The sequence below is a fragment of the Acomys minous genome, assembly GCF_964271855.1.
Source record: "Acomys minous genome assembly, chromosome: 12".
Classification (NCBI taxonomy): domain Eukaryota; kingdom Metazoa; phylum Chordata; class Mammalia; order Rodentia; family Muridae; genus Acomys; species Acomys minous.
This window is the reverse complement of record NC_140493.1, coordinates 25,244,960-25,260,587: the sequence shown is the minus strand read 5'-3', so window position 1 is coordinate 25,260,587 and position 15,628 is coordinate 25,244,960. Positions and strand designations below refer to the sequence as shown.

General features: G+C 48.8%; 1 protein-coding gene across 2 annotated transcripts; it reads left to right on the top strand.

Moving 5' to 3' along the window:
• Positions 1-12,627: 12,627 nt before the first annotated feature.
• LOC311580053 (UPF0488 protein C8orf33 homolog) lies at positions 12,628-15,230 on the top strand. Of its 2 annotated transcripts, none has more exons than XM_084751227.1 (5): positions 12,628-12,899; positions 12,988-13,282; positions 13,429-13,509; positions 14,050-14,240; positions 14,675-15,230. In XM_084751227.1, exons 1-5 carry the CDS (start codon positions 12,894-12,896, stop codon positions 14,780-14,782), a joined length of 681 nt encoding a protein of 226 aa, XP_084607353.1. In that variant the 5' UTR covers positions 12,628-12,893; the 3' UTR covers positions 14,783-15,230. The 2 variants fall into 2 exon arrangements, with proteins under 2 accessions (XP_084607353.1, XP_084607354.1); XM_084751228.1 differs by having other exon boundaries at positions 12,630-12,899; positions 14,050-14,196.
• The last annotated feature ends 398 nt before the right edge of the window (positions 15,231-15,628 follow it).

Below are 15,628 nucleotides of genomic sequence, written 5' to 3'. Positions count from 1 at the left end.
TCCCAGCACCCACATGGCAGCTCAAGACTGTAAGTCCAGTTCCAGGGGATCTGACACCCTCACACAGATATACATGTAGGCAAAAGCAATGCACATAAAATTAAAAAAAAAATCTTTTAAACAAACAACAAACAATAACCTTAAATGAGGAGCTCTGAATGATGTTACTATTTTTCTGTGAAAATTATAAAAATTGCAATCACGTCAGTTATAGCGGATACCTTGAATTACTCAGACCTCCATGGATAATCCCTGAGCGTTCTCTGCTGCCTTTCGGGCACAGGACCCACGCCTTGCACGCCCCTTCTCCAGTGGACAGGAAACACTGGGGCTGGCCACAGCTGTCCTGGGCACCACATCAAAGCAAAGCAGGCATAAACAAAGACGTTGGGGGGTTCCCAGCTGGACAGACAGTTCTGTGAGCTGTTTCTGGAGCCTTTCCTTAAAGTCTGGCTCTTCTGAGATCCTCTTGTTCTCCTATTTCGGCTTCCTAAAGCAAGGCTGGATGCTCACCCCAGGGCCGCTCTGTCCTTGTAGAAGTCTGACCACAGCAAGGGCTCGTGTCCAACAAGGTCTCGAAGTTCTCTAGAGAATGCGCAGAGCTGAGGAAGGAAAAGGAGGATGCGGCGCTGGCAACGGCTCAGGAGCCACCGCTGTCCTCAGGCAAGCACCCCACACATGGATTAGCTTCCTGTCACAAATATCTTAATCCGGCAAGAACTGTGAGCCTTTCTTCGAAGCCTGATCTTGAGTGCCCCTTCTGCTAAAGGGCAGCATCCCAGGGCAAGGCTGGAGAACTTCCTGGAAGTCACCAGAAAGTGAATACTCACTCTAGCTTCGTGGAACACGTATCCATGACAACACTCAATTCTGACATGCAAAAGGTGGGGTTTAGTGACGTGTTTGTAACCCCAGTTCTGGAGGGGTAGAGACTAGAGCACCTGAGGCTAGCTGGCATGTCACCCCAGCCTACTTGGTTACTCTATATGCCAGTGGGAAACCTTGACTCAGAAAACAAGGTGGGTGAGGTGACATAGCTCAGTGGGTGAAGGTCCCCACCACCATGTCAGAGGAATCTTTGAACCCTGGGATCCACATGGCAGAGATAACTGAGCCCCGAAATTTTCCTCTGGCCTCTACCTGGGTATGTTTTTTTTTTTTCCTTTTTGGTTTTTTTTTTTTTTTTTTTTTTTTTTTTTTGAGACAGGGTTTTCTCTGTGTAACAGCTGTGGCTGCCCTGGAACTCACTCTGCAGACCAGGCTGGCCTCAAACTCACAGAGATCCACCTGCCTCTGCCTCCCAAGTGCTGGGACTAAAGGCATGCACCACCACCTCTCGGTGAACCCAATGAGTTTTTATTGGGGTTACTAACAGGAGTTTGACAGAGGGGGTTACTCACAAGAAGCAGGGATGGCTCAAACCCTCTGCCCATGGACAACTCTACCCCCAGCATGGGCGGTGCCAGGAAAGCGGTAACCCTGGAGCTCTCTGCACAGTCTGCAGGCAGCCTCACAGTCTGAGAACCTGCTCCACCCTTCCTTCCACCCTTTCAACCCCCCTGTGACTAATACAGCCCCTATAAGCTTATGGCCTTATCATAATGTAAAAAGCGTTTCATCTAACTCTAAAAGTCCCGTCGTCTCTTTCAGTCTCAGCACTGTTTAAAAAGTCTAAAATCCAAAGTCTCTTTTGAACTTCAAGGTAATCTCTTAACTGTAAGGTAAAAATCAAATGCATATACAAGGACACAGTATATACATTACCATTTCAAAAGGAAGGAATGGCAGCAGAGTGAAGAAATACTGAATCAAAGCAAGATCAGAACCCAGTAGGGCAAACACCAATCCTGTAGCTCTGTGTCTGGTATCTTTCTTTTCTTTTCTTTCTTTCTTTTTATTTTTTAAGATTTATTTATTTATTACATATACAGTGTTTGCCTGCATGAATACCTGCACGCCAGAAGAGAGCACCAGATCTCATCATGGATGGTTGTGAGCCACCATGTATGTGGTTGCTGGGAATTGAACTCAGGACCTTTGGAAGAGTAGACTCTAACTGCTCTTAACCGCTGAGCTATCTCTCCAGCCCCCTGTGTACACTTTTACCGGGATTTTTCTTGACTGAATCATTTGAGGTGGGAAGAGCCACCTTAAATTTGGGCCACACCTTCTGGCAGCAGCCTATATTAAGGACACGAAAGATTCGGGATTCTGATGTATACTGAAGACCAGGTGAGCCATCCAGCCTCATGGCCCGAGCAACTGGATTCTTGGACTTCCCACTGGGAGACAGCCATTGCTGGATTGTCCGGCCATAACCTTTAAACCATTCTAATAAATCCCGCCTTTATGTTAGTAGATTCATTGTATCAGTATTGTTTCTCTATCGAGCCTTGACTAATACAGTTACTAAGTCCGTCCGATTTTCAGCGTGCAGCCTACCTACTTCAGATAAGGTCCACTGCTGTGTGCGACTCTTTACGGCAGATATCTCATGGCTCTGCTCTCTCCTACATGTTGGGGTCTCCACAGTGACTCAGGCTTCACTTTCACAGCTTCACACAATTGTTGTGGACGTTCTGGGTTATATGTAAACATGTTTTTGTTTTTTTTTTTTTTTTTGTTTTTTTTTTTTTTTTTTGGTTTTTTTTTTTGAGACAAGGTTTCTCTGTGTAGCCTTGGCTGTCCTAGACTCGCTTTGTAGACCAGGCTGGCCTCGAACTCACAGCGATCCGCCTGCCTCTGCCTCCCGAGTGCTGGGATTAAAGGCGTGCGCCACCACGCCCGGCCTACATGTTTTTGTTTTAATCCCAGGTGTGGGATATGGGGGCTGCTCCAGTTTGTCCACAGCTGATAACCACCTTCTGAGAGGGCACATGATGTTTGTCAGCTGTGAACTACCTTCTGGGGGGGGGGGGCAGGGTGTGGGGCAGGGGGCGTGGTTGCTGTCAGTGGGGATGAAAGCTAGACCCAGCAAGAGACTGGAGGGGAGCAGCTTCCCCTCTGCGGCTGCTGGTTGCTGTTCATGCAATGTGAAGAAGTCAGAGATATCTGAAATGAAGATTGGACCTGCCCCAAGGAAGCCGAGGACCCTAAACAGCAGGAAGTAGCTAAGGAAAACTACACCCCCTCCCCCACTAACCTTTCTCTCCTATCTGGTGTTGGGGTGGAGTAGGGAGAAAGAGATTCAAGGAACCCAAAATTAAAATAGTTTTTAAAAGTACGCCAACAGCTGAGCAGTGGTGGTACACGCCTTTAATCCCAGCACTCGGGAGGCAGAGGCAGGTGGATCTCTGTGAATTCGAGGCCAGCCTGGTCTACAAAACAAGTCCAGGACAGCCAAGGTTAATTAAAGGAGTGCGCCACCATGCCTGGCCATATTTTTTGCCAAATATATTATGTCGTGGTGTTGGACTCCACTGGGAGAAATGAAAGGCTTAGGCTCAATCTGAATTTAGATTAATTGAATTTATTCTTTGTCGCGCCTCGCTTGACCGGCAAGTAAGACGCGACCACCGGTTCTTCTCCTAAGTAGCTTTATTCAGGCCTTTCTTCTTCGCTTCGGTGAAAATCCCCCCAAGCCACGCCCCTCACATTCATTTATAGCACTCAAACAGCCAATCACACCAAGACACGTCTCACGCTCTGATAGGCTCGCGAGCAGCGGGCCTTTTTCAAATAAGGGGTTGTTTAAATCGAAACGGCTCCGGCTGCATGCCGGGCGCCCTGTGGAGGCGGGGGTCCACAAAGGGCTCCGTGGCTCTCCACAGTTCCTCCTTTTTGTTTTATTAGCGCTGACGCAACAGGTGAGAGTAGAGGTCTGATCTCCAGGAGGACACTGATGTATAACAGCCCACAATCTAAGCCCTCCACCAGATTGAGTGCTGAACCCGTCCTGTTGAATGGACACTGATGTACAACAGTACTCAGCCAAAGCTGTTCACTTGGCTCAGCACTGGACCCGTCCAGTACCTTTTTTTCTGGAGGTGGGGTCTGGGGTACCAACCCACATGCAATCAGACCATTAACTGCAAACAATGTACCTCCTGTGCAGTGCTCTGCCTCGCACCCTGAGCTTGATGAGGTGATCAATTCTTCAGGACCGCCAACCACACTTGTGGAGATTGCCCCGCCTCAACTGCTGCAAATGCCTGAGCCATCATAACTTGAGTACGCATCTGAGACACACACAAACGACAAATACACCAAAAGCATACCACACATACTGCAAACATCAAGAACTCCAAGGCTCCTATCCCTGCCCACTCTTCCAGGTGGTTCATCGCTGCCGCCATCCATGAAGAGAAGCTCGTGGCAAGGGACAGGTCCCCGCGCATGGAATTAACAGCTGCAATCACGACATGCAAGTGGTTGAGTGCCTGCTCGAGAATGGCTGACCAATTTCCCTGGAGTTGATCTGATAAAAACTTAGACAGATTAGCGGCTTGGGTATAATTTTCATGAACCATCATAACTACCATTATATAGGATGAACAAAAAGGGGGGCCAATTTGCTTTTCCAAGGGTACAAAGGGCAATTCTAATCTAGCATTTGAGGTAAATAAACAGGGAAAAGCTTGCGCATCATGTCGAATCGGCATCAGCTTCGGGAAAACTGACAGTATCCCCCATTGGGGTTCCCGACTATGAATGCGCGGGAGGAGGGTTATCATCCACAGGATCCACAGGAAGATCATCTCCATGGCACCTACGGACGAGACGTTCTGGAACCCACACCGGGTCGGTTGCTGTCCGGGGAAAAACACAAACAGATCCTCTCGCCCACGCCAGGACTGGATCTGGGCCGTGCCATACACCAGTCAAGACATCCTTCCATTTCACCAAACTTTGTCCACAAGGCACAGTGGAGGAATGGTGATCAGCAGAGGATCGTCCGTCTATATCCAGATTTTAAAAATTTAAAGTAAATAGGGTTAAAGCTATTCTTTCGGGGTGCGGCCATTGCCTATTCCCCCTTTTTGTTTTATTAAGCATTCCTTTAAGGTCCTGTGAGTGTGTTCAATTATTCCCTGTCCTTGAGGATTGTATGGCAATCCATGTTTTAATGTCACTTCCATATGTTCACAAAAGGAAGCAAAAGATGCTGCTGTGTAAGCAGGACCATTGTCTGTTTTTAGTTGTTGTGGTTTCCCCCATGCAGCCCATGCCTCAAGGCAGTGGGTCATCACATGGGAAGCCTTTTCTCCTGTCAAGGGAGAAGCAAAAATGATACCTGAGCAAGTATCCACTGATACATGCACATATTTTAATTTTCCAAATTCTGCAAAATGAGTTACATCCATTTGCCAAACTTGTAACGGCCGAAGCCCACGAGGATTTACCCCGTAGGACGGAGGATAGTGATGGATAACACATTGTGGGCACCGAAGCACCACTTCTCGAGCATTCGCTCGGGTTATGTGAAATTTAGCCTGTAAGGTCCGGGCATTAACATGAAACTTAGAATGAAATTCTTTTGCTAACTCCAAGCTAGAGGCCATGAAGGCAAATTGCATGCGGGTGCACTGATCAACTATATCATTACCAGTAGACAGAGGACCAGGAAGACCTGTATGAGCTCGAATGTGCTGTACAAAAAAGGGTTTATGTCTCTCCTTGATTATTGTCTGCAATTCTTTGACTATTTCAAAAATGGGACTCCTATCACTGATATTCCCCGCTACTTCCAGGGTCTTTACTAGATTCACAACATAATTAGAATCAGAGATTAAATTAAAGGGTTCCGGATGTCTTTTGAAAACTTCTAAAACAATTTGCAACTCAATTCGTTGAGGTGATGTAGGATGGAATTGTATGAGGATTGGTTTTTGACCTTCAACTAAGAAAACTCCACAACCGGTCTTTGATCCATCTGTAAAGATATTAACAGCTCCATTAATGGGCTGGGATCGAGTAATTTTTGGAAACACTACTGGATGTACCTTAAAGAAGGTCATCAATGGATGTTTAGGATAATGATTGTCAAAATACCCATCATAACTAGTTTTTAAAATAGCCCATTCATCAACTGTTGCAAACAAAACTTGAAGTTGGTGACTATCATAAGGGACAATAATTCTTTCAGGGACCATACCAAAGAATTGTAAACTCTGTTTTAGGCCTTCCATGGCTAATTTTGCAATGGCTGTGGGATAATGATCTATAGTTTTTGCAGGAGAACATTTTGGGTGGATCCATAATAAAGGTCCATCTTGCCATAGAATTCCTGTAGGTTGGTCTGATGTTTGTAAAATGCACATTTGAATGAGAATTCCTTCTTTTATTCTATTTAGGCAAGCTTTCTGCAATTCCTGATTAACTTTATTTAATGCCTTTCGTGCTTCTTCATTTAATTGTCGAGGGGAATTCAAATCACTGTCCCCCGCTAAAATTGCAAATAATGGCTTTAAGATATAATTTGGAATCTTTAAATAAGGTCTAATCCAATTAATATCACCTAACAATTTCTGAAAATCATTTAAAGTGTGTAGGCAATCCAGGCGTAACTGCAATTTTTGGGGGCAAACTTGTCTTGGTAGAATCTTTGCTCCTAAATAACTCACTATGGTGTCTTGTTGTACCTTCTCAGGGGCTATAGACAATCCCCTTCGTCGCAGCAATTGGTCTAGTTCAGAGAAAGCTGTATGCAAAAGGGTTTCATCATTGTGTGCCAGAAGGATGTCATCCATATAATGGATACATCTTAATTTGGGGTATCTTTTCCTCAATGGCTCAATAGCTTGTCCTACATAAAGCTGACACATCGTAGGGCTATTAGCCATACCTTGTGGCAACACTACCCATTCATATCTCTGGTCTGGCTTTTCATGATTACAAGAAGGAACTGTGAAAGCAAAACGTTCCCAATCCCTTTCATTTAAAGGAATGGAAAAAAAGCAGTCTTCGATATCAATAACAATTATGGGCCAATTCTGAGGCAGGGTAGAAAGTAGCGGGAGTCCACGCTGAATTGGTCCCATCACTTGCATTTGCTCATTAATAATTCTTTAAATCATGCAACAGCCTCCATTTTCCAGACTTCTTTTTAATAACGAAAATGGGGGTATTCCAGGGTGACACAGAAGGTTGAATATGTCCTAAGCTAAGCTGTTCCTGAACAAGGGTTGTGGCTGCCTGTAATTTCTCTGAGGAAAGTGGCCACTGGGGAACCCATACAGGGTCCTCAGTCTTCCATGTAATGGGAGTCCCCTCCCCAGCGGCCCCTAAGAAAAACCCAAACCCTCTTTCCCTTGTTTTTGTTTTGGCTCTATAGGAGAATGCCGTCCCTGGAGATATTTTCCTAGGCCAAAACTGGGATGATAACCCATATGGTTCATTATTCCCTGTGATTCTTTTGAGTATTCATTAGTTAGTCTAAAGCCCAAGTCTTGTAATAAATCTCTTCCCCATAGGGTGACCGGCAGGTCAAGGACATAGGGCTGAATTTCTCCAACATGACCCTCCTGATCCTGCCATTTTAGCAATCTGGAACTCATGTCAGGGGCTTTGGCATATCCCAGTCCTTGCAAGATCTGTGAAGAAATTTGAACGGGCCAAGCAGTAGGCCAGTCCTTTTTGGCAATAATACTGCGGTCGGCTCCAGTATCTAGCAACCCTGAAATTCTTTTACCCTCCACTAACAGGTCCAAAATCGGTCTCTTATCCAATTGCAAAGAGAGGAAAGTTAAATCAACTCCACTGGACCCAAAACCTTTCTTTCCTCTCTCTTGTTTAGCTGATGGAAAATTAGTATGTAGACTAGGGAGAATCACCAATTGTGCTATGCGATCGCCTGGTGATATGGCCACAATACCGCGAGGCGAGGAAACCATAATCTTAACAGTACCATAATAATCGGGGTCAATGATGCCTGGATGTACTATTAACCCTCGGAGAGCAGTGGAGGATCTCCCAATCAAGAGCCCCACTGTTTGAGGCTTCAGGGGTCCTTTGAAGTCAGTCTCTATTAATTGGACACCCATTTGGGGAGTTAACACCAGTCTGGTGGTGGAACGGAGGTCCAACCCTGCGGAACCCGAAGTGGCTCTCCGTGGTTCTTGGGACGACGGAGAGATGGCCATCTCTCCTCCTCCCAGCTTTCCTGGTTCCCATTGTCCATGGCCCCATATATTTGCGGGCCCTGGGGACGTGGGCCCCGCTGTCCGTTTTTTGAACGAGCTCCACCATAGCCAGGTGTCAAATGCTGACCGTTAATATCTTTCACCGATCTACACTCATTTGCCCAGTGGTTCCCCTTTTTGCATTTGGGGCACAAACTTGGTTGTCTCGGTTGAATGTTTCCTCCCCCTCCCTGTCCACTTCCTCTCTCAGGACATTGTCTTTTTAAATGTCCATGTTTGCCACACTTGAAACAAGTGCCAGGGGGAGCAGACTTCCTTCCTCTTGAGAGCTGTACTACTGCAGCGGCCAGTCCAGTATTAGTCAAAGGCCCGCCCAGTTCTCGACAAACTTTCATCCAGACTTCTATCCCTTTGCCCTTATAAGGAGTGATGGCAGCACGGCATTCCTTCGTGCATTGCTCATACACTAGCTGCTTAACCAGGGGCATGGCGACATCTGGGTCCCCGAAGATTCTCCCTGCTGCCTCAACCATGCGGGCGACGAAATCAGAAAACGGTTCTGTGGTACCTTGCATGATCTTAGTCAGGTTCCCACTTACCTCCCCTTTATTGGGTAAGGCCTTCCATGCCCTAATGGCAATTTGGTTAATCTGCTCATACACTTGCATTGGATACCCCGTCTGTTGATTTGCAAATCGGCCCTGTCCTAGAAGCATGTCCCTGTCCCAGGCTGGATTTCCTGCCGCAGCGTTAGCGGCGGCCTGTTCAGCGGCAAATTCTATTACAAAGGCCTTAAAATCAAGGTATTGACCAGGAGTGAGGCAGGCCTTGGCAAGGCTACCCCAATCCGTGGGCGTCATGCAGTGTCTGCTCAGTGCTTCAACCTGCACCACTGTGAAGGAAGCCGAAACGCCATAGGCACGTACCGACTCGGCAAGGGACTTCACAATTTTGAACTCTAGGGGCTCGTGGTAGCGCTGTCCCTGAGCATCCTGGAACACTGGAAAACCCAAGGCACCAGCTCTAATGTCCTTCCAAACTTGCGGGCAGAGAGACCGAGAGCTTGCGGTTGCCTCTGGCCCAGGATTAGGAATGTTCACTTCCTCCTTTGGCAACTTCCCCTTTTTAAATGGAGTCAGGTCTGGATACAAGGTGGACCTCTCCATTTTTTCTGCTAATTCCTCAATATCTTCTTCCAAGTCTGAACTGTCGCTTGATGTGTCCCCTTTCTCTGACCTCAAAGACCTTTCTTCTTTGAGCTGCTCTAAGGCCCGTTTCCCTACTTCCAGAGCCTGTGAGCATCTGGTATCCTCCAAGCAACTGCGTACCAGCCTCCATATAGGTCTTATACCTCTTTTCAGATCGCCTTGTTCCCAGGCGAAGTCTAGATCTCTACCTAACTTGTCCCAGCTCGAGGAGGCTAGTTTACCCGATTCAGCAAACCACGGGGCTACGGTATCACATTCTGATAAAAAGGTTTCCAAAGTTTTACTCTTTAATTTGATTCCCTTTGATTTTAACAGCTCTTGAAGAGCGGCGAAAACTGGATGAGACTGTGACGCACCCATATTTTCACTTATTGGCTCCCTCCCGGAGACCTAAGAATTAGCTCCCTCCCGGAGACCTAAGAATTAGCTCCCTTCCGGAGACCTAAGGATAGCCTCCCTCCCGAGGACTTTCCCCTTCCCCAGGGGTTGTAAGCTCCACTTACCAGGAACTTACCCGCCGGCAATCCCTGACCACTTGGAGTTCTGAACTTGACGGTGGGGGAGTCGGTTCCCCGTACGGGCCACCACTTGTCGCGCCTCGCTTGACCGGCAAGTAAGACGCGACCACCGGTTCTTCTCCTAAGTAGCTTTATTCAGGCCTTTCTTCTTCGCTTCGGTGAAAATCCCCCCAAGCCACGCCCCTCACATTCATTTATAGCACTCAAACAGCCAATCACACCAAGACACGTCTCACGCTCTGATAGGCTCGCGAGCAGCGGGCCTTTTTCAAATAAGGGGTTGTTTAAATCGAAACGGCTCCGGCTGCATGCCGGGCGCCCTGTGGAGGCGGGGGTCCACAAAGGGCTCCGTGGCTCTCCATAATTCTTACTGTAACAGATGGGAGGGCAGCCTTATAGCCAAAGGCCACACTGTGGGGAATGGGGGAGTTAAGGGGGGGACTTAGAGCAGACATCAGAGAGTTGTGCATTACATCTACCCATGGAACCCACCGCTGGGCAGGAAAATTGTTCTCTCTCCCTCAGCTGTCTTTTCCTTCCCACTATATATTAATAAAATGGCCAGTTCATCCTTTCCCACAGCGAGGAGCAGGCTGTACCGAGGCAAAGGCTGCTGTTGATGCCTCACAGCCCCCACCCTATTCTCATCTCACCGGCAGGCCACCAGGACCTCCCAGGCATTCCAGAACAAAAGTCAGCGTTCCTTAGGGGATGCCTGGCTCCATAGTAAGTTTCTTTAGTTATCATGAAAGGGAAAATTTTTTGTTAGCATTAAAGCAACTAGAACAGCAGAGCTCTCTAACTCATAAGTGCAAGTCGACAGGTATGCTAGCCCAAGGTCCCAGATGATAAGTCACAAAGAATGGTTGCTAAGTTTATTCCCTTTTGAAAACACTAGAGCAGATGGGCGTGGTGGTGCACACCTTTAATCCCAGCACTCGGGGAGGCGGAGGCAGGCATGGATCGCTGTGAGTTCGAGGCCAGCCTGGTCTACACAGTGAGTAAGCAGAGAAACCCTGTCTGGAAAAAAAAAAAAAAAAGAAAGAAAGAAAAAAGAAAAGAAAAGAAAACACAAGAGTCAGTCCTCCAAAGTCCACACTGCTCTTAGCACTACCATCTTCCAGGCTCTATTAGAACGGTTCTGAATAAACATTCAACTACTTTTCCAGTCAAAATCCCCAAGACGCTCAGGTTCTTTACAGCAACAATCAGTCTCTGGTAGTTAACTTCTGTAAGAATCACTTTCCTGTTGCTATGGAAAAAACACCATAACCAAAAGCAACTTATGGAAGAAAGAGTTTATTTGAGCTTACAGATCTGGAGGGTTAATTGTCCATTATGGCTGAGAGGCATGGCAGCAGGTGGCAGGCGCAGTACAAAGAGCAGGAAGCTGAGAGATCACATCTTCTACCGCAAACAGGAAGCAGGAAGCAAGCTGGAAGTGGGGCAAGGCTATGAACTCTCTAAGCCCACCCACAGTGATGAATTTCATCCAGCAAGACTGACACCTTTTCAGACCCTACCCAAACAGTGTCACCAACTGCGGACCAGTGTTCAAGTGCCTGAGCCTATGGGGGAACCTCTGGTTTTAACCACCACAGTTACTATGATACGGATGCCAAACACATGCGTAATTCCCATATGTTCTCTCATGTTCTTTACAGTCCTCTCTGCTACTCCTTCCGGTGCTTGTCTGCAAGCAGATATTCTATACATCCTTTGTTGGGACCATAAAGTCTGGGCTCCTTTCTGCCCATCCTCTTTTACTTCGAGAGTCATTCATGTTCTATGCATCAAAGAGCCATTTGAAAATATTTATTTTATTTTTATGTGTATGGGTATTTTGCCTGCATACACAGACACGCCCACCCCATGCATGCCTGGTGCGATGGATCCCCTGGAACTGAAGTTGCAAACAGTTGCCAGCTGCCATGCGGGTGCTGGGGATTGAACGCAGGTCTTCTAGAAGAGCGGATAGTGCTCTTAACCCCTGAGCCATCTCTCTCCAGCCACCCAAAGAGCCATTTCTATTTCTAATTAGTAGATCCAGTTTCTGTGTCCATTGTCTTTTGGCACTTGTGTGTTTTAGTTTTTGGTTAATACAAGCATTGTTGATGTGAATATTTGGTGACAAATCTTCATATTAGCACGTGTTTCCTCTTCTGGTGAGCAAGTTCTCCATCTTTCCCATGCAACTGATGCTGTGGGTGTTGTCATTCTGCTTCTGGAACCCCTACAATCTTCTCCACCTCAGCCCACTTAACATACATACCATACACATTGGACACACAAAACCCGTGACTTACAAGGACTTTCCATTGCTCTCAGAGGGAAAGCAAACTGTATAGTAGCCTACAAGGTCTTGCAAAGATACACACCTCCCCCATGCTCTCTGAGACAACAGCCCACTTCCTTGTCAAATGTCTCAAGTTCTCAGAAAGGGCTGACTTGACTGACTACCCTCCATAATGCTGTCCGTGTCGCTCCGAACTATACTTTGAGGGACAGCTTTTATGTTTACTTGGCTACTCAACTCCACCCCCAAAGCCTGCGGAGACAGTCGCACTTAGAACTTTGCCTTTACCTCCAGGAAGGCCTGAAACTCAGACAGAGCTCAGCTAACCTCCGCTCTGGAGGTTCCTGCCAAAGTCCTGAGTTGCCTTTCATGGAGCCAACCATGCTGTACATCCCAAACTCGCTGCCTTATGGTAATCCGCATAGCAGCCCAGGACTCCCAACCCTCCGCCCTGCCGGGCCCCGCCCCATCCGTGTACTCTGCTCCACCTCTGGGTGTTCTGCCCCGCCCCGGGGGCGGGGGTTCGGGTTCCATTCACATTAGGGATCCTTGTGTCTTTTTTTCTGGGCGGTGCACTCTGCTAGGTTCTCCTAGGCCTCTATGTTGGTCCCTGTGCTCTCTGTCCGGACCCTCCCAGAGTTACAAGCACAGCTTGGAGCGTTCTGTCCGCCCGAGTGCTTTCCATCCCGATGGGTCCGCGGCGCTTTCTGCGGAACTCTGTGTCGTAGATCCGTTTCCAGAGGAGTGAGTTCACTGTGATATTTATGACTTCCGCTGGCCGCTTCGGCGCATGGAGGTGAGCTGTGGGAGAAGGCGTGTTTGAGGCAAGGCCCCGGGATGTGGGGGAGCGGCACGTGAGTTTCGTCCTGACCCACGTTTTTCAGGAGCTAAGGCATCCTGCTCGGGAGGCACCAGCAGCCCCAAGCCGGAGACCTGGGCGCGCTGCGCGCAGACCCCGGCTCTCCCGCCCAGCTTCCGGTGCCTCGGATCCTCCCCTTCTCGGGTCGGTGCAACCTGCTTGTGACTCCGCCACCAGAGCCCGTCCCGTAGGCAACACAGTGTCGATGAAGCAAAAGAAGAAGAAAACCCCGAACAGGGTCCCTGGAACAAATGGAGGCGACAAGTCCTCCGAGAAACCTGCCCCCGACGAAGCGCCCCCCAGTGCCGAGGCCCAGGCAAGTGTGGGATTCCTTGTGAGCTTTCTGGGTGCTAACCAAGCCTGAGTGTGCGGTCTAGGTGTGCGGGATAAAGGCGCTGGAGGCATGGGAGTCGGGTCTGCGGTATCCTGATGCTTACCGCAGCCGCGTCCTTTCCCTCACAGGCAGAGCAGCTGGCGCGGGAGCTGGCATGGTGTGTGGAACAGCTAGAGCTGGGGCTCAAGACGCAGAAAGCCACCCCGAAGCAGAGTGAGAGGCCCTTCCTTACAGTCAGGGGGACACGTAAACGGCGACAGTGCTGCGGCCTGATGGGGTTTGCCAGGGGATGGGATCGCTGCTTTATGTCTGGTTGGTTTTTTTGAGACTGGGTTTCACCGAGTGGCCCTGAGCTGTCCTGCAACGTAACTCTGTAGAAGAGGCTGGCCGGGAACTCCCAGAGATCCACGTGCCTCTGCCTACTGAGCGCTGGGATCCAAGGTGTGCGCCACCGCCGCTCGACCGGAATTGTTGCTTTTGTAGTAGTACGAAAGAGAGTGTGAGCCGGGCGTGGTGGCGCAAGCCTTTAATCCCAGCACTTGGGAGGCAGAGGCAGGCGGGTCGCTGTGAGTTCGAGGCCAGCCTGGTCTACAAAGTGAGTCCAGGACAGCCAAGGCCACACAGAGAAACCCTGCCTCGAAAGAGAGAGAGAGAGAGAGAGAGAGAGAGAGAGAGAGAGAGAGAGAGAGAGAGAGAGAGAGAGAGAGAGAGAGAGTGAGTTTGATGTCACCAGCGCTGTATTTTTATCTGCAGAAGAGCAGGCTGTTGGGGCAATCCGAACCTTGCGCAGTGAAAAAACTCCCCTGCCCCGGAAGAGACAGCTGATGCGTTCCTTGTTCGGGGACTACAGGGCTCAGATGGAGGCGGAGTGGCGGGAGAGCCTGCGGGCTCTAAAGGCTGGTGAGGACCCGGGAAGTGTGACTCAGTCCCACTACTTCAAGCGGGTAGGGAGAAGCTCAGCTCAGCAGGGCTGGTGAGGGAGGTGATGGGCCCAGGGGAAAAGTGTAAGTAGGGAGAAAGTATGTGTCTCTCAGGGGCAGGGGTCCTGGAAGAGGGAGGACTCAGGTCCGCACCTCACTCTGCTTTTGGGGTGGGGATAAACTAGCTCATCTGTCTTGGCCTTGGCTCACTTCACTGGCCACAAAGCTAGTTACCTGTTGGAATTTTTCAGTCCCTGGAACTAAATAACCTGGGTTCAAATCCTGGATTTGTTGTTTAGATCTTAACAATCTTAACGTTTTTTGGCAAGTTACTGTAGCTCTGTGGGTCTCATCGGGAAACGACAGTATCCACTTTGTAGTTTTGGAAAGTTGTGCAGGCGGTGTGGCTAATGTGAACTGTTACTCAGCTGTTACTCCGCGGTCTTCCCTTCCTACAGCTACCCGGTCAGCCCAGGTCCAGCCTGTGGGTGAGGCCGCCAGAAAGAAGAGCGGGAGGGTCTGCAGGCCTCGTGCAGCAGGAGGCACCAAGGCCGCTCAGGACGTGACCGACGAAGAGTTTCGGTTCAATTTCTTTTAGAGTCTCCTCCATTCTGGCTCAGTCCTCCTCCTCCTCCTCCAGGGTGATGTGGGGGATTTGTCTTGAGTGTCGGGCCTCTCCAGGGATTCTCTCGGCAGAAGTGGGATTGGTTTGTCCCCTAACTGCTATCTGGACAGGAAGTTGCCTGCCGACGTGAGGCTGCCATGTAAAAACTTTGCAAGGCCGTGTTTCTCCTGTCAGAAGAGAGATGCGGTTGGGAAATCTGTGACAAGCCTAGTTGAGTGCTGAGTGGGTTGTGGAAGATTCCTACTCCGGTCTCCAGGAGGAGCTGCTGGTGGTAAGGAACTGTGAAGAGGCTGCTTACACACAGGACTCACTTTTGAAAGGATGCCCTGGCCATTGGCTTAGCGATTTATATGTTGATATGTTGCCCTAATAAATCTTTTTTAAAGAAATAGGATGCTGTGTGAAAGAGCGAGCTGCCGGTGTTACTAGGGGGCAGCAGGGGCTGTCGCTGCTTGTTCCAGCTCTGATGTCAGGGTTTAGTCCTTTGTTGGGTTGCCTTTTTTCTGAGCAGGTTTTCATCTTTAGGGAGCCATTCTGGTCTCCGTCAAGACATGTTTTGTTGTTAGGAGCTATGGAACTACTTGCCCTAACCTGAACTGAGAGTTTTAGCAAACTGCATTAAAAAAAAAAAAAAAGGGCCAGGTGTGGTGGTGCATGTCTTTAATCCCAGCACTCAGGAGGCAAAGGCAGGCGGATCTCTGTGAGTTCAGGGCCAACCTGGTCTACAAAGGAGTCCAGGGTAGCCAAGGCTACATAGAGAGACCCTGTCTCAGAAAAACAAACAAAC